The 27,582-nt window shown below is 46.6% G+C and overlaps 1 protein-coding gene across 1 annotated transcript in view; it reads left to right on the top strand.

Moving 5' to 3' along the window:
* The window catches only part of KCNH3 (potassium voltage-gated channel subfamily H member 3), a 332,483-nt gene that overhangs the window by 91,259 nt on the left and 213,642 nt on the right, over nucleotides 1–27,582 (top strand). The window contains exon 2 of the mRNA XM_078658375.1: nucleotides 15,141–15,374. Within this exon, the coding sequence (XP_078514501.1) occupies nucleotides 15,141–15,374 (234 nt within the window). The remainder of the gene's footprint in view (nucleotides 1–15,140; nucleotides 15,375–27,582) is intronic.

Genomic DNA, 27,582 nt, shown 5'->3' with positions numbered 1-27,582 from the left:
GCCAGAGAATGGGAGGCTGGGCATGGTCTCCATAAAGGCTGTGATGCAGCCTGCATGAAGAACATGCAAAGTGCGCATGACAGTTTGACCAGCCCGAGATGGCCGGCCAAAGCATCCTGGGCACTTGGAGTGGGCAAACCACTCCTCCCCTGCCCTGCTTTGTGAGCAGACCAGCCCCATCCCAACCCAGCTGAGTAAGGAGAAAAATAAAATGATAGCAATAAGTTATTATCATTTTATTTTTTCCTCTTTGACCTGCTCAGTGGGGCAACGCATCTCCGCCACTGCCCTAAATGACATCCCTGTTTGGGTTCCCATGCTTATTTTTTTCAGAATCTAAGCACTGGTCTGATGATAGCTGTACACATTTGCACTAAAGAGGCAGAGCTCAGCTTTCACATTGGCCAGTAGTGGGTGCTTTTTGTATTTGACAAAGAAAGGTTAAATCTTCCAAAAACGTGGTGCATCAAACAAAGAAAGTTGAATTCAATTAAGTAACGGACACTTAGCCAACAAAGTTCTTATAGAAGAGAATTATGAATTCCAGTATTGGAGTTTTTGTACAGCAACTACATTGAGAGGCCTTTTAATCTGAAAAATGAAAGGAAGATTATTTCTGTCAGGCAACATTTTGCAATTGATATTCTGTGATACAACCTTTGTTTGGACCCCCTGGACAACATAAGGGAGTGATCTGAATAAAAACTCAATGATGGTGACCATTTTAGGACAGCTTGGGGGGAGGCGGCGTAAACCAATATGGGCAGTGGCATGGGACAATAACCCCCTTTCACTTGACTTCTTGTTGCTTAGTTGATCTCCCTCTCGGATGAAATTAGTACCGGGCCTAGTACTGCAACTCCCCCGCCCCAAATCCCCACACTGGCACCTGGCTTCTGGTCTGGCTTCACAGGGTAGTAGTGCTCTCTCCCTTTACTGCTACTAACATCACTCTTTCTGGCTGCTTGCCCTCCTCAAGAGCATTGGGACTTGGATATGGTGATGACTGGTGTACCCATCGAGACCTATGAGGGTACCTGAGAGGGGGTGCATAAGGGGAGTCTCCCAGGTCCCTCTGAAGTTGCCACTGGTGGCTGAGTCAAGCCAGGAGAGCATCCGCAATTTGATATATTCAAGACACCCCAGAGAAAGAAGCGCTGCTGGTGCCATGGATAAGTGAGACCTCCATGGCTACACCGCCATTTCAATTGCCATTGGATTACCCCAGTTGGGTCTTCCGGTATGGACTAAGCTCACATCTGGGTTGGGCTGCTTTTGCTGAGGTTGTCTGTCCCTTCAGTGTCTGCAGCCGCAAGTGGGCCTGACAGTCTACCAGCAATCTGCAACACCTTCCGGCAGCCTGAACCCCCTGCAGCCCTTCTACATTCATTCAGACATCCTCCTTTGACATCAGGCCCTTGGCCTCCCACAGTGTCCTATAACCAGGGGCTATCACAAACCTTGGTGCCATGGGGAAATTAAAGTTAACTAATTCAATAGCACTAACTCTGATGGAGCACTGTGGCGGACCTCCTCCCATAGGGTAAGACAAAGTAGATGCAAACCTGAAGGAAATTAGTGTGACTATGACAAAGTAGACACTCTTGCCACCAATGTTGTATTGCTGTCCAAGGATCAAAGGTGACTACCAGAAAAGGTCACTGAATCAGAACACACATTGAAGGAGCAACAGCCCCAGGCATCTCTGTTACAACAGCAGCTCCAGGAACTAACTGATCAAGCGCACTTTCTGGAGGGTCGGGCAGAGGACACAAAAGGCCGCTTGCAGAGGAGCAACATAAGGATTGTTGGCATGCCAGAGGGCTCAGAAAGACAGAATATGAATACATTCCTTGAGAACGGATCAAGGTCGTGTGGTGTCACATTAGCTCTTCCCCTTTTTATCCATCAAAAGAGCCCACTGGGTCCTAGCTTGCACACCGGAGAGCCCTTCTAAGGCCGATAGATGTCGAGCTCCTGCGTTTTAAAGACAGAGACAAAATACTACTGTGGGCCTAAAGGAAAGCAGCTCATCATGTTCCTGGATTACACTCTAGCCATCCAGCACCAACGAGCATCCTCCTGAGCATGAAACGGAAACATAGAGAGATGGGACTGAAATAACTCACAACCTTTACCCGTGAAGGTCAAGATCATAGAGGGACAAGAGGTCCTCTTCTTTACTGAGCAAGAAGCAGCACAGGTCTGGGCTGAGTGGAAGGGCACCTCGTTGCAGGTGGACGCACCAGAGGGTGGGAGTCCTGGGCCTCCTGGCACAGGCACATATTTAAAAGACTCAAGTCTAAGCCTGCCAGGAATGTAGCCTCCATGGATGCTCCTTCACATGAACAGGCTTGAGACAATAGGCTATCAGCATTTGGAGCAGCCTCCTGCCATGAACCGTCTGGGGTCTTTGACTCTATCTCAACTGACTCCACTGACAATGACCACTGCTTGCTTCAGTTGACACCACTTCCGTATGCAGAGGCTCTTTCGTTGGTGACCCTTCAAATGACTGACGACCTGTTGTGAGGATGTGCCCCTCCCCTTGTTTCACTGGTCCCATTGATATCCGATCGATTAATCTTTGCAGGCCCACTTTAGTTTGACTTAGAAGTACAACATTATCTGCAAACAACAGGTTATGGGATGTAAATATATAGCTAGGAACCTACAGAGCTGAATCATGGGAGCCTAAAGTTCCCATGATTCAGCTCTGTAGGTTCCTATCAATGTACGCAAAAGAAAATGAGATGGTAATAAACTAAACTAAAACCAAAGTAATGGTAGTTACATAAAATACAATATTTAAAAATAAATGCAAATGGACACTGGAACAAACTCGACTTGAACAGGTTAATTACTACCAGTATCACGGAGTTATATTTAATGACAGTGGAAACTTTCTTCCTCAGAAAAAATATATTACTAGGAAAACTAATAGTTTGGTTGCTGCGTTTAGGATTATACAAAAAAAAATAACTGCATTGTCCTATTGTCCTCCACTAAAGATCATATCAGCAAAATTACTTACATCCCATAACCTCCTCCAGGGCTCTTGACGCAGCACAACTTCCTCTTTCTGAATAACTCTCCTCTAATTCACCAAATTTAAAGTGTAGAATAGGTTAGGTTTACACTATCCACATACAGGCGAAGTGTGTTTCCTTTCCGATCAGGAGTGATTGCCTCAGGTGGGTAGACAGGCAGAGGCGCTTGGGTGGGGCTCCACATTGTTGTTCCCAGCATTCCACACACTAGATGTACTCCCCTAAGGTTGTTTATGTTTCTGGATGGTTAGCTGTTTGTCCTCTGTTCAAGTGTTGTTTCTACTGTTCTGGTGTCCATTTGCAGGGCTTGAGGGGTTTGTTATCCCCTTTGGGGATCACTTCAGAAGTACAGCTGCTCCTTTTCTGAAGGTAGCATAGGACAATATGCAAGTGATTTCCTGCTCCCAGCACCGACTCGCTTCATTTTACCATGGCACAAACAGTCAATGTTTCCATTATCACCTGGAACATTAGGGTGCTCATACCACTAACAAGCGCTATCAAAGCTATTCATTTCTCAATCATAGGGGGTCCAGATAGTACTGCTCCAGGAAAATCCTATTATACTCATGGAAGGGGCCAAACTCCAGAAGCTCTGGCAGGGTCATACTAGTTTATGCTAGGGCAGCGTTAATCTGAGTGAGGGCAGGAGTCCCCATTGAACCTGGGTCTGTTCAGCTGGATGAGGAAGGCAAATTCATCCTTGTGGAGGGCAGACTAGACGGGGCTCCCATGCTGTTTGGTAGCATTTACAGTCCCAGCACAGACCATCACACATTCCTATGTCAGTTGTCGGAACTGCTTGCCAAGTGGGTACATATTCCCGCAGGGGCGGCCTTAGGCATGTGCAAGCTGTGCACCTGCACAGGGCCGCCAAACCTCTGGGGCTGCCACGCCAATATATATCCTTAATATAATAATCCTCTGAGGATAGATACATATTTGCGTGGCGGCCCCTGGCAGGGATTTGGCGGCCTCCGGCTCTGTTCCACTTCCAAACACCCTGAACCCCCCCCCTCTTCACTGGCCTCCGCACCCGAGTTCCTCCTTGTTACTGATTGGCTTCTTTTTTTCCCTACCGACTGCTGACCCGCTGTTACAGGCGTATATAACATTGCAAGCAAAATGAAGAGAATTCGAGTACATGAATCTGGTTATTCAAAAAGAAAGAAAAAGGCGGCTCAGCAGGTTTTCGTAGCTTCACAGGAAGGAGCAATCCTGAACTTTATCACCCAAGGAAAACCTAAAGATGGAGAATCCTCCGGCCAGAGTACTGCTGATGCACTAGCTAAAACAGGCGCTGACGGCCATAACCAAGAACAAAAAAATTATGATATCCATGAGCAGAATGATACTCGTGGCGGCCCCTGGCAGGGATGTTTCTGGGCAAAGAGGCCACCGACTCTTTCTCTGTGGGGAGGCTGTGGGTCCGGGGCCCCTGTCATGGCCCTAGCACTGCAGCCGTCTGTGTCAGTCCCTCATGTCGTGTGTCACAATATACTGGTCATCTAACGCCTTTTCTGGACGTTTTATTAAAACACCTTCGTGAGCTCTGGGGGGTTCTGCCCCGCCCGGACCCCCTCTTCCGGGGCCCCCTACCTACGCTCCCTGCCCAATGCCGCCATGAGCCTAGAGCCGCCCCTGATCAATCAATCAATCAAGCATTTATATAGCGCACTACTCACCCGGAGGGTTTCAAGGTGCTGGGGGGGGGTTCACTACTGCTCGAACAGCCAGGTCTTGAGCTGCTTCCTGAAGGCGAGGTGGTCCTGGGTCAGGCGGAGGTGGGTCGGAAGGGAGTTCCAGGTCTTGGCGGCCAGGTAGGGGAAGGACCGTCCTCCTGTGGTGGCTCTTCGGATGCGGGGGACGGCGGCGAGGGCGTGGCTGGTCAATCGAAGTTGGCGTTTGGGAGCGTAGAAGTTGAGGCGGCTGTTGAGGTATCCTGGGCCTTGGTTGTGTAGGGCTTTGTGTGCGTGGGTGAGGAGCCGGAAGGTGATTCTCTTGTTGACCGGGAGCCAGTGCAGGTCTCTCAGGTGTCCGGAGATGTGGCTTCGGCGGGGGATGTCCAGGATGAGTCGTGCTGAGGTGTTCTGGATCCGCTGGAGTCTCTTCTGGAGTTTGGCGGTGGTTCTGGCGTAGAGGGAGTTGCCGTAGTCCAGACGGCTGGTGACGAGGGCCTGGGTGACCGTCTTCCTGGTCTCGGTGGGGATCCATCGGAAGATCTTACGAAGCATGCGCAGGATGTTGAAGCATGACGAGCAGACGGCGTTGACTTGTCTGGTCATGGAGAGGGAGGAGTCCAGGATGAAGCCCAGGTTGCGTGCGTGGTCTGTTGGTTTGGGTGCGCTGCCCAGGGCGGGGGGCCACCAGGAGTCGTCCCAGGCGGAGGGTGAGGATCCCAAGATGAGGACTTCCGTCTTGTCCGAGTTCAGTTTCAGGCGGCTGTTCGACATCCATTTGGCTACGTCTGTCATCCTTTCGTGCAGGTTGGCTCTGGCGGTGGCGGGGTCGTTGGTGAGGGAGAGGATCAGCTAGGTGTCGTCGGCGTAGGAGATGATGTTGAGGTTGTGCTGGCGTGCGATGGCTGCGAGGGGGCTCATGTAGACGTTGAAGAGTGTTGGGCTGAGCGAGGATCCTTGAGGAACGCCGCAGATGACTTCGGTGGCCTCCGATTTGAACGGGGGGAGGCGGACTCTCTGTGTCCTTCCGGCGAGGAAGGAGATGATCCACTCAAGTGCCTTCTCCTGGATTCCGACGTTGCTGAGGCGTTGTACTAGGGTACGGTGGCAGACAGTGTCGAAGGCCGCGGAGAGGTCCAGGAGGATGAGGGCCGCTGTTTCTCCGTTGTCGAGCAGGGCTCGGATGTCATCGGTAGCTGCGATCAAGGCGGTCTCGGTGCTGTGGTTGGCCCGGAAGCCAGACTGTGAGAGGTCGAGGGAACCGTTTCGTCTCGAGGAAGGCGGCCAGTTGCTTGTTGACGGTCTTCTCGATGACTTTTGCCGGAAACGGGAGTAGCGAGATGGGGCGGTAATTCTTGAGGTCGGTGGGGTCGGCTGATGGCTTCTTTAGTAGAGCGCTGAGTTCGGCGTGCTTCCAGCTCTCCGGGAAGGTGGCGATGTCGAAGGAGGTGTTGATGATGTCCAGCAGGTGGGGTGCGATGACAGCGTCGGCTTTGTTGAAGACGTGGTGAGGGCAGGGGTCTGTCGGAGATCCGGAGTGGATGGAGTTCATCGTGCGGATGGTGTCTTCGGTGCTGATCGGGGTCCAGGCGCGGAGGGTGGTGGTGGGGGGCGGTGGTTCGGTCGCGGCGTGCGTCGGTTGAGTGCTGAAGCTGTTGTGTATGTCCGCGATCTTGTTGTGGAAGTAGGAGGCGAGGGAGTTGCAGAGGTCTTGCGAAGGGGTGATGTCGTTGTTTCCGGCGTTGGGGTTGGAGAGCTCTTTGACGATGTTGAAGAGTTCCTTGCTGTTGTTGTCCAGTCGTTCCTTGAATGCGGTTTTCTTGGTGGCGCGGATCAGTTGGTGGTGTTTTCGGGTGGCGAGCTTGAGGGGGGGGAGAGTTTTAACTGTGTCGTAGATATCTCATTACACAGGTCACCTCCACCAGTGCCTCAGACGCAAATTGTTCACAACAGGAAGGAGCCATCATACTGGCTCACACAATGGTCCTCAGTGGATGCATGAAGGTTCCACAATCCAGAGATTAAGCTGGATTCCTTCTGTTTTCTTCTCCATGACTTTTAGGTACGCTTTGACCCACTGGTCTGCTCTGAGTCATTTTGTCTGCTTGTCTCCTTTCTGAATTACCTGGTAGAATAATTTTAGACCACAGTCCTTCGCTTTTAACTCTGTAATGGGTCCCGGTTTGCCCTCCTATTCCTTCGTGGCACCTTCACAACATTAGAAGATGGAGCATTCCACTGCACCCTAGCTGACAGGATTCACTTTTATTTAATAGAAAATGTGTGATACGCCTCCTTTCCACTAGCAGAATCAAAGACCTTTAATGTAGTCACAAGTGGGCCAGTGCACACATGCCTTGCTGGTGTGCGTAGGATACTTGGGAAGGAATGGGAACTGGCTTAGCTAGTGAATCAAGAACATGGGCACATCCATATTCCATTGCTCCAGACGGCACATGGAACTATCCTGCAAGCACAACGGGACATCCACACTGCCTTTAATATGCCTTACTGAGTGGTCTACAGTGGCCGAGCTGGTGAGAGGGGGACAACAGCTGAGGACTTTCTTGAGGGACCGGCCCTAGTCAGTGTTCCTCCTAAGCTGAGGGAGGAAATGGATTCTACTTTCTCAGTCCAAAACATCCGGCTGTTGGCTGTTGCTAACACATCAGGAACTGATCAGCTCCTCTTGGAATTGTATCAAACCTTTGCCAGGGAGATTGGCCCTTCTGTATGAGGCAGCAGCTACTAAGAGGGTTTTGCCGCTCTCACTGAGTGCGACTCTGATGGTATTGATACCTAAACCGGGACGTGCTTCCTCAGACCTTTCCTCCTACAGACCAATAGTTATCCTGAACTCCTATTACATTTTCAGCAAAGTTCTGCAGAACCATCTGATCCACTCGGGTCAAAATGTCTTTGTGCCCAGAAGCATTAGGATGTTGTAAACATTTATGTAGGCAGCACCCTAATATGGCCTTATTCGGTCTGCCTAATCCTTGACCTGGAAAAGGCATTCCACAGTCTTGACTGGGAGTATTTGTTCGCAGTGCTAGCCAGATTTGGATTGGGGAGCATACAGTGCAACCCATTCAGTTACTCTACATGACCCAGACTGCTAGAGCCTGGATGGGCCAACTGATCCCCATCCCCTTTGAGTTTTTAAAGGGAAATCAAGTGTCCCTTCTTCCCTTTACTCTTTTGATCTCGCTATGGAACCCCTGGCTGTCAGACTGAGATTGAAGGGGCATGAGTGGGGCATCCTGATGACTGATAGAAACACATGTAGTATCTTTGTACGTGGACTATATTATGGTCTATATCAGAGATGGCGAGGGTAACCACAAGACCATAGCTCAAACCCATGTGGAGGGTCTGCCTCTGGACTGCAGGACAATTGGTCTGAATCCTGTCTCTTCTCACTGCACCAAAACACTGTTGTGAACCGGCTTGATCTCAGGGTTGACCTAGTTGCATGACCGGGTGTTTGTTTTTGCTATTTCACTATTAGATTTCTAGCTAAAATAGTCATGCTACCCACCTTCTATATTATGCATTATTGGTGGCTCAGCACTAAGGATTTGATAATTGCATAAAAATAGAATATATTTATATTTGGACATAAGTTCTTGTCCTTTGAACTACACAAGTATTCTTGAAAGCTGAAAATCACACATATGACAAATACATAGCAGAAAAAGTTTCTTTGTTCAGTATTTCTTTATTCATTATCTTCTTTTAAAACCACGCCAACAAACAGTAGCCAATGCGTTTCGTCCTACAAGGATTTCTTCAGGGCTCTGATTTGTAATTGAGCAACATCGGTTTTCCACAGTTCTAAGGTACAGAAATGATCAAGAGTTTTGACATCCAGTAAATTGTAAGGATTGGAGTACATGTGCCCCTCAATAAACAAGTGTGTGTGATGTCTGTTTCTTGTGGAATTTCTACAAGAAACAGACGTGACAAAGAAAGAAGCACTGAACAAAGAACTTTTTCTGCTATGTATTTGTAATATGCATGATTTTCAGCTGCCAATAATACTTGGTAACCTGAGTGCTGAATCACCAATAATGCATATTGTATGGAAATGTTGTTTCCTTTAGGAGTATAGAGGGGCTGTACTCCGGGTTCTTTGCACCACCAGCAATATATTATAGTCTGCCCAATATCTCTGTTAACAAGTGCGGATTCTATTGCTTTGACCCCTCTGTGTTTCTATGTGAAATTACTTGAAAAAACATGCTCTGGCAGAACCACCACTGCAGCTTGGTAGGTTACAAGAGCTGTTTTGCCCAGTCTCTAAGTCTGGCCATGGACTCCCCCAATTGTTACACACAGCTGTTTCGTACAACGCCAGCTGCTCACCAAGCACATCAAAGCTTTTGCTCCCTCAGTCCATTTGCTTGGTCTGCCAAAAAACGAGGTTGCCTTACAGCTTGTCATCTACAGCGTTGGGTATCATATTTGGGGGACCTATTTCAGGACACTAACTCCTCTCATTCGAGGCACTATGAGAACAGTTCAACTTGCATAAAGGGCAAGTTTCTGATGTATCAGCTCCACCTCAGGGGCGCAATTAAACCCGAACTTCGGGGGGGGGGGGCGCTAAGACTCCCACCCATGGTGGCTCGAGCGCTGGTGGCGGCTGTTACAACAGTCTTTTTTGGCACTTTCCTCCCCCATATCCTCCTTCTCCATTAATTCCTTCACTATCACTCTCCAATAGTGCACATCATCTCTCCATAGCCTCTCTATGATGTACATTTCATTGATTTATAGTGCTACTCATAGTTCACTCACACTCAGTTCTGTGATTTGCATAGTACAAATTCTTTGCAGCAGGCACATTAAATATCTTTGTTACTTTATAATGAGACAAAACTGCAACTAGACAACATTTCTGAATTCTCACTAGTAGGAACATTAATCACTAGTTATATTAATTGTTTTATTGCTTCCTGAAAACTACCTGATGAGCAAGGAAGTTCATGAGCTTTTATACCAAATACCAAAAATTATTTTTAAACATAGAAATACCCTCCACACACAAAAAGTCAATTCCAGGTGCGGCAGCACCAGTCACACCGCCTTAATGCCAGTCCTGCTCCCAGAATTGGGGCAGTACAAGCATTTCCAAAAATAGAGTGAGAGCCAACTTTATACCCATTAATATGAGTAAAAAAGATCTGTGTAAGTGGTGGGGTGTGATACTTCCCCCAAATTCCAGCAAGCAAAACAAGTTAACAGATTTTTTATAGATGATTTAAGGAAGAATGGACTTCTCCCCTGAGAATTTTTTTTAACTTTTGTGCTCAAATTTGCTAAAACGCCACAGACCCATATGGGAATTCATGAAATATTTCAGTACTTTTATGGTGCACCAGGAAAACCAGACCTTTCCTTGGGGTAGATCTCGCTTTTTTTTACATGTCTTAAGTCAGAAATTAGTTCCACTTAACCAGAAGTCATACTTTTTTCATGGGTGAGCATCTTATGTCAAGGAGTACATTCAAAATGACAGTGCCAGAAATGTACTATGGATACTTCAGCCACAGCTATAGGAACATCTAAAAGATTTGGGCCTCCTCGACATTTTATTTAATCCTGAAAATGTAGAGACGGGAAAAGTGTTGCAGGTAAAAGAGGTGTTTAGGGAAAGGTAAGGAAGATTCCATCAGGGGAATTTTGATAATCGACACTCCAGCTCAAATTATAATCTAATCAGATCATCTTTGTGCTGTGAGTTTTATTTGACATCCGTTTTATAATGGGAAGTTTAGGTTTTATCTCACAAGGTTTCATTTTAACATGTTACATTTTGTAGTTGTATTTCCCAGGAAGGCTTGTTGGAGCGCAACATTGACAAAGTGCCCATGTGATAATGTCTGTTCTCAAAGTACAATGCATTTTATTCTCTTTTGCCGGATATATTCCTATGAACGGAAACACTTTTTGGTTCCAAATCTGCGTTTATCTAAAATCAGACCGCACAAGGAGGCCCAGTCTTCTTACAACAACTAAGCAGTATGGATCTGTGCGCTGCTGTGGCAAATTTTGTCCACTGAAGATTAGAAACAGATATAGGTCTATGTAAATTACTCTGTATTTTAACTCTAAGGTGTTAAATGTATTCTCTAGTTCAGTTAATGAAATCTATTTTTACCTGACTATAATATTTTTTTATTTTTGTCTATGAACAGATGTTTTTTTTATGCACTTTTATGCTATATTTTAACAAACCAAATAAAGTTAATTGACCCAAAAAAAGTGGGACATGTAGAAATGTAATGGTAACATGGCTTTACAGTGACTAGAACCCAAACCCAATAGCTCTTTTTACTGGGGCAGGCCTAGCTGTCCTATGTAAAAAAACACAGTACAGATTAAAATTCTAATACTGTATCTCTGTAATGGGTCTAGCTAGAAACATAATTAAATAACTATGTTAATGGTTATTAAACATCCAATTTATGCCTATCTCACAAAGCCCTCAATTTCAAAACCTCCAGTTATCTAGCACAAAAACTGGAACTATCAGGAGGGGCTAGACCCTCTTGGAGTGCTAACTCTCTCCTCCTGAAACCTCAGATCTTTTGCAAAAAGAGAACATGCCACTGAGCCTTCTCCGGCTCAGCTCCGAAGATCTGGACCTCCCTCCCACCGGAAATACGTAGAATCTCTTCCAAGGTTTTCCTATGAACAAGTTCTTACCTTAATAGGTTATTGAATCGTCTGCTCTAATGCATTGGACTTATACTTTTAAGCCCTTGTGCTGGTTGCTATTCCATCTCGATATGTACCAGTTATGTTCTTATTATCTGCTGATTCCCGCGTACATGTAACCATTCTTGTCCTGGAAATTCTATTTTGAGATGTGATTTTGTCTGTATTCCCATTTGACACATGTACTGCAACTGTTACTTTCCTTTCCCCACAACTGTAAAGCGCTCTGATATTCCTCTGGATCATGTTAGTGCTATATAAAACTTTATAAATAAATACATAAATAAATAAATGGTGAACTCAGATTTTTAATAAACATTAAGGAAAAGTAACAAATAGAAAGTTAACTTTTCCCCGCATCAAGCTCCTAGAGGCTAATTTGCATTTGCTTCCCAACTTCTCTTAGTCAGTGAGTAGCACTTGGATAGAAGTGAATGAGGTGTGAAATTCCTCCTAGGAGCTACTCAGTGGGTTACTGTGAGTGACAGGCCTTCCTGCATGGGCAGAGATGACTCCTTTAGACCTCACAGAATATGCAAGATGGGGACTGAAGAAATCCTTTTTGACATTTCAGTGTTAAATACTGCTAGAATGTTGACAGGTCTGCTGCAATTTACATATACCACTTGGGCGCACTTGAAATGAAGAAAACAGGATCCAAGACAACTACTGTTTATCCACTATCTGATTGCTGGAAAACCCTGCTTCTGTCCTTTAGACTTCTGTCTCTGGATTTATCGGGGGTAGACAGGCTGCCTCAAACTGGATTTAGGTTTAGATGTGGGAGGACACTAGGATTACGATAGTACACCCCCTACACACGCACACCGAGCCTGAATATCCCAAGTTGAGTGTGACCTAAGACTTTTGCCATCTTGAAAATGCCCAAAGTAGGTAGGATTGGATCCAGGAACTTTTACCTTTTGGTTAGGACATACCCAGGAGTCATTTCCACCCATTAGCTCATGCCAGCATAGATGTGGCATCTCCGGTCACGCATTTCAGAACACTCCTAGACCTCCTGAGGAAGAACAGAAGGGACTGGGCCTGCTGTCTGTGATCTGAGAGGATACCCTGAAGGAGGTAACCTGCTCCCTCTTTAACCCAGAACAAAAAAGTGGGATCCAAGGGTCATAAGGATGACCTCCTATTCAAGCTGCAGGGATACTACAACCTACTAGAGGCATTTGTTGCAACTGCCCAGCTGACCAGTGGCAACTGGACCTGTACTGGACCTTGCTGTTGGCCTCTTCCTGACAGCCTGTGAGTCTCTTAAGTGCTGCCCCTAAGCTCCTGTGGAAGGTTTTAAAAGTGTACTCCTGTTAACTACTCCCGAGCACTACTTGTCAAACGAGAACTTTAAAAAACTCTAAAAAGTGACATTGTGCATAAACTGTTTCATATAACATTCGGCTTTTTTGCACATACTACGGCTTCATTTTTTGCCCTTTATGAAGAAATATAGCACAGCACATTTGCACTTTAGAAAAAGATACAGGACTCTAGGCTTTTAACACGGCTGCAATGGTCCTGTCTTTTATACATGTAACAGTAGCTCATGTTTTATAAATATTATATTTTTAATTTAATGTATTTTTTAACTCTGAGCAGAGCAAGACAGGAAGAATTACATAGATGGTGATTTTTGTTTTAAAGTCAATATATGGAATTATTTTATGATAAGAATGTTTTTATTAAATGTAATGTAAATGCTATGGTTTTAAATAACTATGCATGAACACACTTTACTTACTTACTTACTTACTTACTTGCACCTGTTGTGGATTGGCACCCAAAGATCTAAAGTCAGATGATTTGATCAGGACTAGCCCAGACGGTGTATCCGACCGAAGGCCAGACTGGCCATACCCGGCATTGGGCATTTCCAAGGGAATCTGGAAAAGTGGGAGGCCAGCTATGATACTGAGGGCCGTAGATTTGCAGCAGTTTTGAAAGCACCTGCTGCAGAGTTCCTTGTATATCCAGTAGTTGCCAGACAACAATAAAAGTGTCAAGATCAAGCTGGTAATTAATGTACCTGCTTGAAAGAGATTAGAGTTTTGTCTAGTCACAGTTTTGACTCATCTAAGGTAGCGTTGAGGGTAAATATGCCTGCTGTAAAGGATGTGTACCATGCAGATCACAGCATAGGCATAGCTTGGTGGGCTACCGCTTTTGTCGCAAAGACCCTTTTGTTTGGGTCCAGTTCCTAAGTTGCAGTCATAATCTAGCACAGTGAGCTTTGAAGTGTCATCAAAGAGCTGCATACAAACTACATGGTACAGGTTAGAAAGCTATGTTTTTTTCTGAGTCTTATATTATCCTAATGTTGCTACAAAACGTGTTTGTTCGGGTAGAAATAAATTCTAATTAGTAAAGTCAACACTAACCACTGTGTTACAGTCTGAATCCTGAGTTTGTTCTTCTCCAGATCAAGCACTCTTAAAAAATGCCTACCTGTATATATGACGTGAATCCTACACCCGAAGTCCCATTTGTCTTATGTAACATTTTCAATACACTGATTTACATACATATGATTAATTGTCTCTGTATTTATGTGTGATGTAGTGCTCCAACACCCTACACTGGTATGAGAAGCACTATCAAAACAAATGAAATGCATGTGAGAGAGCGGCTATGGAGAGATGAGAGGCACTGTTGGAGGATGATAGTGAGGGAATCATTGCAGAGCCCCAACAAAGATTGTCGAAACCTGGAGCACTCTAAGTTCATCATTTACTATGCTTTAAAAGCTAATACAATTGAATATATAATGAAAAATGTGTTGTAGAATGCACCGTTTTTGCCTAGATTTTCTTAGGGGGAGAACCCCCTCAAACCCTACTTGTAGTAGTCAGGCTCGCGAGCTAGACTCACTATGCATCGTATGGGGGCTGGTCTGACAAAATTGCCAGGGCTGCTTTGAGTTCCCAGTCCGGCCCTGATATGACCTGTTCTCCATCGCGGTTAGTGTCTGTGTAGGTCCCAGTCTACCATTGACTATCATTGGCACTTTGTGCTTCTTGCCACTATTCCTACTTAAAACATTTGAAATTCATATCTCCAGTTCCCCGTATTAGATTTTTGTCATTATTGGTTTCATTTTGTTTGTTAAAATTTACTCTATTTTTCTCATTTGATTTGGGATTTTTATTGTTTCACATTTTAACTTTATCACAGTTTCGGTGCTGCTAAATACTTTACACATTGCCCTAAGTTAACCCTGTCTGCTCTTTGCCGTAGCTACCAAGAGGTGGAGCTCAGGATAATTTAGTGACTTGGTGGTTTCACCCTGACAAGGGATGTGATTAATTATTGAGGTTGGTAGTCACCCATCCCAAACAACAATCCAATTTCTTACAACCATCAATAATCTTTGCATTTAATTGAAAAAAACAAGATTATTATTCCCTCCCATGGAATGTGATCTGTCTTAAGCTGCATCACATATTGCGCCTTGCACAAAGGCCTTTGTATTCTCCCTTTTGCACAGCACTTCTTTCTATGCTACTCTCTCTGCACATCTTCATTCATGGACCATTCTAAGAGCAGCATGCTTTACCTGCTGCCACTCAGTCCTGCCAGGACACTGGACTGAAATGTTCATTGGCCGTAAACCCCTTTTACACGTGTCTCTTTCCATCCTTCTCCTCCTGCACTAACACCATCTTCTCCTTTGCAGACAGCAACTTTGTCCTGGGGAATGCGCAGGTGCCCAGCTCGTTCCCAGTGGTGTACTGCTCTGACGGCTTCTGCGACCTGACCGGCTTCACGCGGGCCGAGGTCATGCAGCGCTCCTGCGCATGCACCTTCCTCTATGGTACTGACACAAACGAGCTGATCCGAGTCCAGATCCAAAAGGCCCTGGAAGAGAGACTGGAGTTTAAAGCGGAGCTGGTCTTATATCGAAAGAGCGGTGAGTACCACGGGGTAGAGAAAAAACTGGCTAGCAATGGAGGATGGCATTGTGACCTAATGTACTGATGTATCTAGTGGTATTTGTATAGTTCAAACAATGCGTTGAAGCAGCAGATCACTGAACAGAGGGTGAGAGCCTGAGATACGAAATAGTCGCCACGCGGACAAGGATGTAAATGTAAAGCGCACTATCACCTGAAAGGTATCTTGGCGCTGTATACCGCTGTGGAACACTTCCTGGCTTTCCCTGTGAGATGCCCCCTTACTAGGCACCTCCAAGGTGAGGCCAGGCATCCTAGCGCTTTCGGGGCCATTGTGGAGATTAAGCAAGCTATTGCCCAGAGTTGCAGAGTGGGACCCATGATTAGAGTAGGCACCTAGGCGAGAATTATCGAGTCAGTGGACATTGAGCCCAAGACCCTGCCGCGTCAGGAATTGAACCCTGGTCCCGGGCCAGACCTCTGCCTCAGGGTCTGCCGCTCTAATCGGTGAGCCACACTTCTCCACTATATATCACATATATCACTATAGGATATCAGGCAATATGTCTTCTTATTGTTTCCCTCTACTGTGCAACAATGGAATGTTTCTGTGCACCATTTTCTTGTTTTGTTGCAGAAGCATGTTGAGGTAAGCTGCTATGTGACAGAGCGAGCTATCTCTTCTAAGTGAAGAGTGCGGAGAACTAGAACATTTGGTTTAAAAACAAGTTGGTAAATTGTACACTTTATAGCATATTTTTCTAACTATATTGCCTAAAAAGGCACATATATTAGAGACTCCTTTCAATAGGAGCTCGTGAAAATATCTAAAAATCTGCCAGATTACCACATAGAAATCATTCCTGCTCTCTCTCTGCACTGGCGCACTAGTGGCTGCCAAACGCCAATGCAGGCACACTTTTACCATGGTTTAAGGGTGCCTGCATTTTTGAGCAGGAAGATGTCCTTTCGGGCACACAGAACAAGCCAAGGGACACCTTCCTGCACAAAAAAAATCCTCTGAGGTTTTTCCCTCTTTCTATATATGCTGCAGAATGCAGCAAACGTACAAAGAGGAATAAACAAGGAGAAATAAACATATTTCCCCTCGTTACACCTTTCCTGGGAAGGCGTAACAATTTGATGCATTCACAGGTTTACCATTGTTAGTAAATCTGGCAATGGGACTAAAGCCATGGGTAGATGCGTGGGCATAACCATGCTCCACCCATGAAACTCATCCCCAGGGCAGAGTAATGCAAAGCAGAGGCTTGCGCTGCCTTGAATTACTCCAGATTTACGATGCCACGCAAGGTGGGTCTGCCTGGCCTAGTAAATCTCACCTAAGGGCTTGCATTGCCCTTGCGTCCCCTTGCATGACGCAAGGGCAACTCAAGCCCTAAGTAAATCTGGGGCTTGATGTCAAGGCAATTTTAATAAACAGCGCAAATATTGTTTGTATGAGCTCATGTGCCAAAAGAAACCTCTCCTATTATACTTTCTGTGTTAGGAGATGTGAGAAGTTAGCCTTATTGATGGTGGTTGTAAAGTCAACCTTATAGACAAGCTATCCTAGTGGTAGCATGGACCAGCAGTCATAGGCTAAGACTTCAGAGAGCATGTGAAGCCAGCTGTTTTACCAATTATAAACACTTGAATACCAAATGAAAGGACACCACACAAGGTATATATCAAATATATATGTATTTATTTCTAACACAACCCCTATGCACTCTTTATGAGGTCAGAGTTAAAAGTACATCACAAGTTACTCAATTAGCATACGATAAGTTGCACAAATACAGTTATGCCCTAGGGGCCTCACAAACCATATACTAAAGAAGTGGTATAAGAGCCATGACAGAAACAGTGAGTACGCCTAGGGCCTAGGGAATCGCTGGGGCTACACTAAACAACCAAAGGTTAGGAAGTAGGAGGCCCACGGGAGACGCGTGCAGTGTCTAAACACAGTCGCGAGTTGCCATTGACTTATAATGGAGAACGTAAAAGTTACAAAGTTATTGTTTAAGGGCACTTCCGGATGGACTACGACAAAACCCCTTTAGACTAGGACACTTTGAGAGTCAAGACCCACGGGAGCACCGGAGTACTCGTGTTACCTCACCCAGGGAAGCTGGGTGCATAGGTGCCTTTTGGTGTCGGGTTTCGTCGATGCTTTCAATGGAGATCTGCAAAAGAAGTGCTGCAGGCGACCAGAGGAAGAGTGTCCAGGTGGATCCAAGGGTGGATCGAAGATGTGAAGAAACTGAAAGCAGAGGGGACAGAGTTTGGGTCACTAGCCAGTGACCAGGAAGGAACCAGGAAGGAACCAGGCGATGTCGCGATGATCTCAGGTGAAGAGGTGAAGCTTGTCTCTGCAGCCACGAGGACCAGGAGGTGTCGACGATGACCAGGAGCTGGATTCGAGCTGTCCCATAAAGGATCTAGTTGACTGCGGTGTGAGTATCCGGATTGGACCTAACAAGCCTTGGCAAACACATTCCACGCAGGAAGTGAGGATGGGCTTCGGTGCAGACCAACAAGGTCTGAGGAGCTTCTCCTTTGCAGGGAAGCTGGAGCAAGCCTGGAGCAACCAGGAAAGCAGTTTGTCTTCAGGGGGCTCACTAGCCAATGGGCTACCAACCAGGAAGACGCGTCAAGCTGAAATGCAAGAGCGGGCCCCACGCGGCACTCGTGGAGTGTGGAGGGCTGAGCTTCAGTGCAAATGGCGCTCGGGTCTGGGGCTTCTCGTACCCCAATGCACAACTGCGAGGGTACCTCAGTAGTAGAGCTGTTAGCAAAATGCAGGATGTCCAGGGTGTCCGGTCCCACATCACTCGTGTCCGCCTCGGGTCTCAGCTTTGCTGTGGATGTGGGTCGGAGTCAGATAAGTCTGGAAGTCCAATTCCTATGTCGCTGAGTCTTCGGGTTCCGGCGGGAGCGTCGTCAAAGCAGACCGGCAAGCTACTGATGGTGCCTGTTTGCACAGGGTGGTCACTCCTTGACCACAAGGGAGATGTCTTCAGTCTTTTAGTCGAAATAGAACGTCGAAGGTCCAAGAGTTCTGTATCAGAGTTCATTCCAGGATAATCTAAAGTCCTGGGGACACAGCTCCTATACTTATACTAAGCTAAGAGGCTGGGTTACCTGCCTAGGTCCCTCCTATGGGTGGATCTGGGAAGGGGAGTGTTTACACCCCTTTCCCTTTGTCCAGTTTCGCGCCAGAGCTGGGGCTGGAGTGCCCCAGCAACTGGTTTGAACCGGGCTATGCATGGAGCACCTTGTGTGCCTCAGGCAGTGTCTCAAAAAGCATCTGCTGATGCAGCCCTCCCTGTCCCAATACACATCTGCCTGTCTGGGGAGGTGCTGGCACCTCCCTGGACAGGAAACCTATTGTCCAGGCCTCCCCTGCCGGAGTTTCATCCAGCAGTAGGAGGTCAGACTTGTGTCTGTGGCAGCAGCATCCATTTTGTGATGCTGGGACTCTGTTTAACTATAACCGGGTAAAGCAGTATCATACATGTCTTTTCCCTCTAGAAGGGTGGAATGCTACCCCTGTTGCCAGAATTGGCAGGGGGTAGTATTCCAAAGTGTTTGACACCTTACACAACATGTTTTGATAAAGCCAAACCAAAGTTAGCATTAACCGCGAGGATTATAATGCACTTAAGAGTATATGGTATGGCTATATCATAGAACAGCTATAAGGAGATGGTTTTGAAAGCTGCAGACAGGGCTAGGGCGCCCTCTCACATAAAACCAAGCACTCTGCCTCCAGGATTGTCGAGCCCTACCAAGGAGTGACTTGTAGGTGCATATGTGTCTATATATATGGGTAGATATAGGTATACTATATCTAAGTACGGGGTGATTACACCACCTTACCCAATCTGAGTGATCAGCCTGTGGTGTCAGTTTGGATGGCTAGCCAGGGGTGGCATAATACATGCTGCAGCCCATGGTAGGCCTTGGATGCACCTATGCCCTGGGTACCTATGGTACACTACACAGGGGCTCACAAAGGTGACCCAATACAGAATCAGGTATGTACCTAAAGTAATTGGTATCAATTTAGAGAGAGAACAGCTGGGCTGTGGGTCTGATTAGCAGGCCCACAGCCACACTAAAGTCGAAAAACCTGAAAATCACAGGAAAAAGTGGGGGTGACCATAGGAAGCAGACCCTACTCTCCTACCCCCCCTCCCAAACGTAGGGACATTAAACTAACCTTGACCAGTTGAGTCTTCATGTTCTAAGTAGAAATATCTGGAGAGTCTATCTGCATTGGCATGGTCAGTCCCAGGTCTATGTTCCACTGTAAAGTCCATCCCCTGTAGGGAAATGGACCACCTAAGCATTTTGGGATGTTGACCCTTCATCTGATTTAGCCACAAGAGGGGCTTATGGTCTGTCTGAATCTTGAAGTGAGTACCAAACAAGTATGGCCTCAGCTTCTTCAGGGCCCAAACCACAGCAAGGGCCTCCCTCTCAATAGCTGACCAACGTTTCTCTCTAGGGGTCAGCCTTCTGCTAATAAAAGCTATTGGCTGGTCTTGACCATCTTTATTCAGTTGTGAAAGAACAACACCCACACCCAATTCAGAAGCATCTGTTTGAACAATGAATTCTTTGGAGAAGTCTGGACTTTGCTGAATATGTGCAGTGCACATGGCCTGCTTCGGGTCATCAAATGCCTTTTGACAGCTTACTGTCCATTGAACTTTCTTTGGCATTTTCTTTAAAGTTAAGTCATTGAGAGGTGTCACAATGGACCCATAACTTTTGACAAACGTCCTGTAGTACCCAGTGAGGCCCAAGAAAGCTCTGACCTGTGTCTGGGTGGTGGGAGCAGTCTAGTCCTTTATGGTCTGGATCTTGCTCTCCAATGGTTGAACCTGACCTCCACCTACCAGGTGGCCCAGGCATACAACCTTGCTCTGCCTTATCTGGCACTTGGTAGCCTTGATAGTTAGGCCTGCCTTTTGCAGGGCCTCCAAAACATTCTTCAGGTGGATCAGGTGATCTTCCCAAGTTGAGCTAAAGACAGCAATATCATCTAGATAAGCTGCATAGTAGTCATCCAGACCTGAGAGGACTTAGTTCACCAACCTTTGGAATGTGGCAGATGCATTTTTCAGACCAAAGAGCATTACCACAAATTGATAATGTCCTCCTGGGGTTGAAAATGCTGTTTTGGCTTTTGCATAATCAGCTAGTCTGATCTGCCAGTAGCCAGCTGTCAAGTCAAATGTACTCAAAAACTTGGCAGATGCCAATCTGTCAATGAGTTCATCTGCCCTTGGTATTGAGTGGCATCGGTCCTAGTGACAGCATTGAGGCCTCTGTAATCCACGCAAATCCTCATCTCTCTCTTACCATCTTATGTGTGAGGTTTAGGCACAAGGACTACTGGACTGGCCCAAGGGCTCTCTAACATGATCAGGTTGCCTGTAAATCTTACTTTTAACAGGCAGACTGTCCCCAGTGTCCACTTCATGAGTGCACCAGGTAGTCTGACTTGGAGTCAGTGAAAACATATGTCTGTAGGACTGTAGAACTTGTCTGCAGTACTGTTGCTGTTGGTCAGTGAGGCTGCCTGCCAAGGCTACAGCATCAACTGAACCATCATCAGGGTTCTGAGAAAGCAGGTCTGGGAGAGGGTCACTCTCCTCCTCCTGTCCCTCTGCTTGTAGCCATGAGCAAGCCCATGTCTGCCCTGTCAACATATGGTTTCAATCTGTTGACACAAAGCACCCTGTGGGGGCTCCTGGGAGTTCCAAGATCAACCAAATAGGTTACCTCATCCTTTTGCTCAACAATAGTGTGGGGTCCAGACCATTTGTCTTGAAGAGCTGCTGGGGCCACTGGCTCCAACACCCACACTTTCTGCCCTGGCTGGTAAACAGTCAGCACAGCCTTTTGGTCATGCCAGGCTTTTTGGAGTTCCTGGCTAGCCTCAAGGTTTTTAGATGCCTTTTTCATATACTCAGCCATCCTGGAGCAGAGACCAAGTACATAATCCACAATGTCTTGCTTTGGAGCTTTAAGAGGTAACTCCCATCCTTCCTTCACCAGACAAAGGGGTCCTCTTACAGGGTGCCCAAACAGAAGTTCAAAAGGGCTGTAGCCAACCTCCTTCTGTGGGGCCTCTCTGTAAGCAAACAAAAGGCAGGGCAGCACGATGTCCCATCTTCGCCTAAGCTTTTCAGGTAAACCCTTGATCATGCCCTTTAAGTTCTTGTTGAATCTCTCCACCAGACCATTGCACTGTGGATGATAAGGTGTGGGGAACTTGTAGTTCACTCCACACTCTTTCCACATAGCAGTCAAATATTCAGACATAAAGTTTGCACCTCTGTCTGAGACAACCTCCTTTGGAAAACCCACTCTTGAGAAAACTCCCAGGAGGGCTTTTGCCACTGGTGCTGTTGTGGTCCTTAGGGGAATAGCTTCTGGGTATCTGGTGGCATGACCCACTACCACCAGAATAAATCTGTGCCCAGAGGCTGTTTGGGGTCCATTGGTTCAACAATGTCAATCCCTACTCTTTCAAAGGGAACCCCCACCACAGGTAGTGGTATTAGGGGGACCTTTGTGGTGCCACCTGATTTGCCACTGGCTTGGCAGGTGACACAGGAGCGACAAAACTCCTTTGTGTCTTCTGACATGTGGGGCCAGTGAAAGTGAGGGACAAGCCTGTCCCAAGTCCTGTTCTGGCCAAGATGTCCTGCAAGGGGAATATTATGGGCTAATGTAAGAAGGAAGCCCCTGAATGCCAAATGTATGTCCAACCTCCTGGAAGCACCAGGCTTGGGGTCTCTAGCCTCTGAATACAGGAGCCCTTCATCCCAATACACTCTATGGGTTCCATTAGCATTCCCAACGGCCTCAGCAGCAGCTTGCTGTCTGAGTAGTTCAAGAGAAGGGCAGTCCAACTGCGCCTGCCTCAGATCTTGCACTTGAAGGTCCCCCTGTCCCAAGAAACTCAACCTGATCAGGCTCAAGCTCTTCTAGGGCAGTTCCTTCTTGGGTCTCACAATCAGCTTCCTTGGAAGGCTGATCCTCACTCTGAGGCAAGGGGGAAGGCCCTGCCTTAACCCCACTGCTTCTCCTCCTGATAGGCAACTGGTCCATTATTTCAGGATCCAGGACCTGTTCAGTGTTGTAATTTTTTACTTGTGACCTGGTCACAGCAAGGACATGTGCTGATATACCTAACATCTCTGCATGAGTCCTATACTCCACTTCAGACCAGACTGAAGATTCTAGGTCATTGCCAAGCAAACATTCTACAGGGAGGTGTGAACTAACAACAACTCTTTTGAGGCCAGTTACCCCTCCCCAGGAGAAATTAACAATTTCCATACTATGGGTGGTAGTGTCATTCCTTGCATTGGTCACTAGGTAATTGTCACCTAGTATTATCTGTCCAGGGTCGACAAAGCTGGGTGTCACCATTGTGACACTAGCACATGTGTCCCTGTAGGCCTGAGCCACTTTGTTATTAATTAAAGGAGTCTGTCTGTACTTGCCCAAGTTACTGGGGCTCACAGTAGTGGACATCACAGACAAGAACAGCTTGAGTTGGTATTCTGACTAGGCCGGAATCCACCTCAGGTCCCAGGGTTAACCCTACTAAAACCTTTGGTTGAGAACCACCACTATTAGCTATACTAGGGGGAACAGTTGCCTTAGGGGCAATGGTGGCTGGTGCTGCCTCCTTTGTGGTGCAATCACTGGTCCAGTGAGTATTAACTTTACAAAAGTTGCACCATGGTTTCTTTGGACCTTCTTTCTTTTTGGATTTCTTAGAACCCCCCTCATTAGAAGATTTTTGGGGACCTGGCGAAGACTTCTGGTCTTTTTCTTTCTCCCCACCATTTTGGCCTTGCTTCTTCTGATCACCACCTTGGTTCTGTACCCTCTGCTTCACCCTGGTTCTGACCCATGTGTCTGCCTTCCTACCCAATTCTTGGGGAGAGGTCATATCAGCGTCAATCAGGTGTTGATGCAATAACTGGTTCTAACAATTAATAAGAATCTGTTCTCTCATAATCAAATTATACAATCCTGTATAGTCATTGACCTTACTGCCCAGTAACCAGCCTTCCAGAGCCTTAGTTGCACAATCTACAAAGTCAGTCCAGTCCTGAGTCTGTGTCTTTTGGGTGTCTCTGTACAGCAACCTATACTGCTCAGTGGTTAAGCCAAACCCATCTATCAGAGCACTCTTCAGGACATAGTAGTTGTCAGCATCCTGTTCATTAACTGTCAGGAACTTGTCTCTTCCTTTATCTGAAAAGGAGAGCCATAAGATTGCTGCCCATTGACTCTGGGGTACCTGCTGTACTCTGCAGGCCCTCTCCAAAGCCGTTATCCATTTTTGGATGTCATCCCCACTCTTGTAGGGAGGGACAATCTTACTTAGGTTTTTATGGTCATAAGACCTTTCCCAATCACTAGGTACTGTGCTGCCACCAGTGGGCCCACACAATTTTCTCTCTCTCTCAAAAGCCAGGGTCTCTTTTGCAAGGGCAACTTCTTGCCTCTTGATTCTAAGCTTGGATTCCCTCATCCTAGCCTTATGCTCTCTTCTATGGGGTGAAGACATTCTTGCCAGAGCTGAGGCATGGCACCCTACTGAGTCATCAGAGTGGTTGGACTTACTGGAGAGTGACCTTCCTCTTCTGTGCTCAGGGTTAGGCCTAATTGGGGGTCTGGATTGGATTCTTCCTCCTCCAGTCCCAAATAGTCCTAGGTTAACCTGGTTCAGTTCCCTGACTTCTACCTGGTTAGCATCCACATCATCATCAGACTCCCCTTGGTTCTCACCAGTGGGATCTTCTGTTGAGGGATAGCCCCCCTCTGTCCTACCTGTTTGATCTGGGGTAGATGCTTTTTCTACATTATACTCCACTGAAATATCTACCAGGTGGTTAAAGGTTGGACTCTGTCCTTGTCTCAGCCTTCTGGCTGTACACAGACTTCTCAGCTCATGAAAAGTGAATTTGTCATATTGAGAAGGTGCCCTAGGAGGGTCAGCTTCTGGTAGAGGCCCACTAAGCCCTGCATCCAAGGACATTTTCTAGTGAGGTGTGGTTTGTGCACCTACCTTCACTAAATATTTTCTACTAGAACCTCTCTAGGAGCTGTAGTCAGGGTGTTCTAAGCCCTTATCACCTACAACTGCTAAGTTCAGTAGAACTTAAAGTATTATAAGAACTTGATTTATATGTATCTACAGGTACCTTAATGTGATCTTTCAAATGATATGTCAAGATTATATGTAAAACAACAGCAAGCTCTTATCCCACCTGCTGCACACCAACGTGAGAAGTTAGCCTGGCATATGATGTCCACTATTCTAGTGGGCACCTTGCACCAGTCTAAACTACCCTTATTGATGGTGGCTGTAAAGTCAACCTTATAGACAAGCTATCCTTGTGGTAGCATGAACCAGCAGTCATAGGTTAAGACTTCAGAGAGCATGTGAAGCAAGCTGTTTTACCAATTATAATCCCTTGAATACCAAATGAAAGGACACCACACAAGGTATATTTCAAATATATATGTATTTATTTCTAACACAACCCCTCTGCACTTTTTATGAGGTCAGAGGTAAAAGTACATCACAAGTTACTCAATTAGCATATGATAAGTTGCACAAATACAGTTATGCCCTAGGGGCCTCAAAAACCATATACTAAAGAAGTGGTATAAGAACCACAACAGAAACAGTGAGTAGGCCTAGGGCCTAGGGAATCGCTGGGGCTACACTAAACAACCAAAGGTTAGGAAGTAGGAGGCCCACGGGAGACGCGTGCAGTGTCTAAACACAGTCGCGAGATGCCATTGACTTATAATGGAGAACGTAAAAGTTACAAAGTTACTGTTTAAGGGCACTTCCGGATGGACTACGACAAAACCCCTCTAGACTAGGACACTTTGAGAGTCAAGACCCACTGGAGCACCGGAGTGCTCGTGTTACCTCACCCAGGGAAGCTGGGTGCATAGGTGCCTTTTGTTGTCGGGTTTCGTCGATGCTTTCAATGGAGATCTGCAAAGAAGTGCTGCAGGCGACCAGAGGAAGAGTGTCCGGGTGGATCCAATGGTGGATAAAAGATGTGAAGAACCTGAAAGCAGAGGGGACAGAGTCTGGGTCACTAGCCAGTGACCAGGAAGGAAACAGGAAGGAGCCAGGCGATGTTGCGATGATCTCAGGTGAAGAGGTGAAGCTTGTCTCTGCAGCCACGAGGACCAGGAGGTGTTGGCGATGACCAGGAGCTGGATTCGAGCTGTCTCACAAAGGATCTAGTTGACTGCGGTGTTGGTATCCGGATTGGAATCAACAAGCCTTGGCAAATGCAATCCATGCAGGAAGTGAAGATGGGCTTCGGTGCAGACCAGCAAGGTCTGAGGAGCTTCTCCTTTGCAGGGAAGCTGGAGCAAGCCTGGAGCAACCAGGAAAGCAGTTTGGTTTCAAAGGTTTGTCTTCCGGGGGCTCACTAGCCAATGGGCTAGCAACCTGGAAGTTGCGTTGAGCTGAAATGCAAGAGCGGGCTTCACGCGGCACTCGTGGAGTGTGGAGGGATGAGCTTCAGTGCAAATGGCGCTCGGGTCTGGGGCTTCTCGTACCCCAATGCACAACTGTGAGGGTACCTCGGTAGTTGAGCTGTTAGCAAAATGCAGGATGTCCAGGGTATCCAGTCCCACGTTCCTGTGTCACTGAGTCTTTGGGTTCTAGCTTGAGCGCCTACAAAGCAGGTCGGCAAGTTACTGATGGTGCCTGTTTTCACAGGGTGGTCACTCCTTGACCACAAGGGAGATGTCTTCAGTCTTCTAATCGAAATAGAACTTCGAAGGTCCAAGAGTTCTGTATCAGAGTTTCATTCCAGGATAATCTAAAGTCCCGGGGACACAGCTCCTATACTTATACTAAACTAAGGGGCTGGATTACCTGCTAGGTCCCTCCTATGGGTGGACCTGGGAAGGGGGTGGTTACAACCCTTTCCCTTTGTCCAGTTTCGCGCCAGAGCGGGGCTGGAGTGCCCCAGCAACTGGTTTGAACCGGGCTATGCATGGAGCACCTTGTGTGCCCCAGGCAGTGTCTCAAAAAGCATCTGCTGATGCAGCCCTTCCTGTCCCAATACACATCTTCCAGCAGCTCCCTGGACAGGAAACCTTTTGTCCAGGCCTCCCCTGCCGCAGTTTCGTCCATCAGCAGGACGTCAGACTTGTGTCTGTGGCAGCAGCATCCATTTTGTGATGCTGGGGCTCTGTTCAACTTTAACCGGGTAAAGCAGTAACATACATGTCTTTTCCCTCTAGAAGGGTGGAATGCTACCCCCGCCGCCAGAATTGGCGGCGGGGAGGTAGTATTCCAAAGTGTTTGACACCTTACAGGACATGTTTTGATAAAGCCAAACCAAAGTTAGCATTAACCGCGAGGATTATAATGCACTTAAGAGTATATGGTATGGCTAGATCATAGAACAGCTATAAAGAGATGGTTCCGAAAGCTGCAGAGGGGCTCAGTTCATGCTAGGGCACCCTCTCACATAAAACCAAGCACTCTGCCTCCAGGAATGTCAAAGCCTACCATAGGAGTGTCTTATAGGTGCATATGTGTCTATATATATGGGTAGATATAGGGATACTATATCTAAGTAAGGGGTGATTACACCACCTTACATCAGCTGAGTAGTCAAAGGTGACCCAATACCCAATCAGGTATGTACCTAAAGTACATGGTATCAATTTAGAGAGAGAACAGCTGAAAACCAGAAAATCACAAGAAAAAGTGGGGGTGACCATAGGAAGCAGACCCTACTCTCCTACAGGAGATACAATGGCCATGATAGTAACTATGCCAGATATGTCCATATGAATACATGTGGTTGGAAAATTGTCAGAATTACCATGTGAATCTGAATTTCTTTGTGTCTTGTATGTCAATAAGTTAATGTGCTACAGAGTATGCTAGCAGTTACTTTGCTGGTCTGTCTATTACAATGTAAGAGAATCCCTGCGCAACAGTTTACTAAAGAATGTCAATTGTTCATTTACCATTTGTGAATTAGTAACCTTGTAAGGTGTCCTGTACATAAAAGGATTCAATCAGAGATGCATGACCCATCAGTTACTATACTTTAGAATACATGTCTGCCACTCATTGTACCGTACAATACATGTCTTCTCACTTGCTTTACCTTTCTACTCCCACGT

This window comes from Lissotriton helveticus, chromosome 1_1, assembly GCF_964261635.1.
Source record: "Lissotriton helveticus chromosome 1_1, aLisHel1.1, whole genome shotgun sequence".
Lineage (NCBI taxonomy): Eukaryota > Metazoa > Chordata > Amphibia > Caudata > Salamandridae > Lissotriton > Lissotriton helveticus.
The sequence above is the reverse complement of the archived record's forward strand: the minus strand, read 5'-3'. Positions and strand labels throughout refer to the sequence as shown.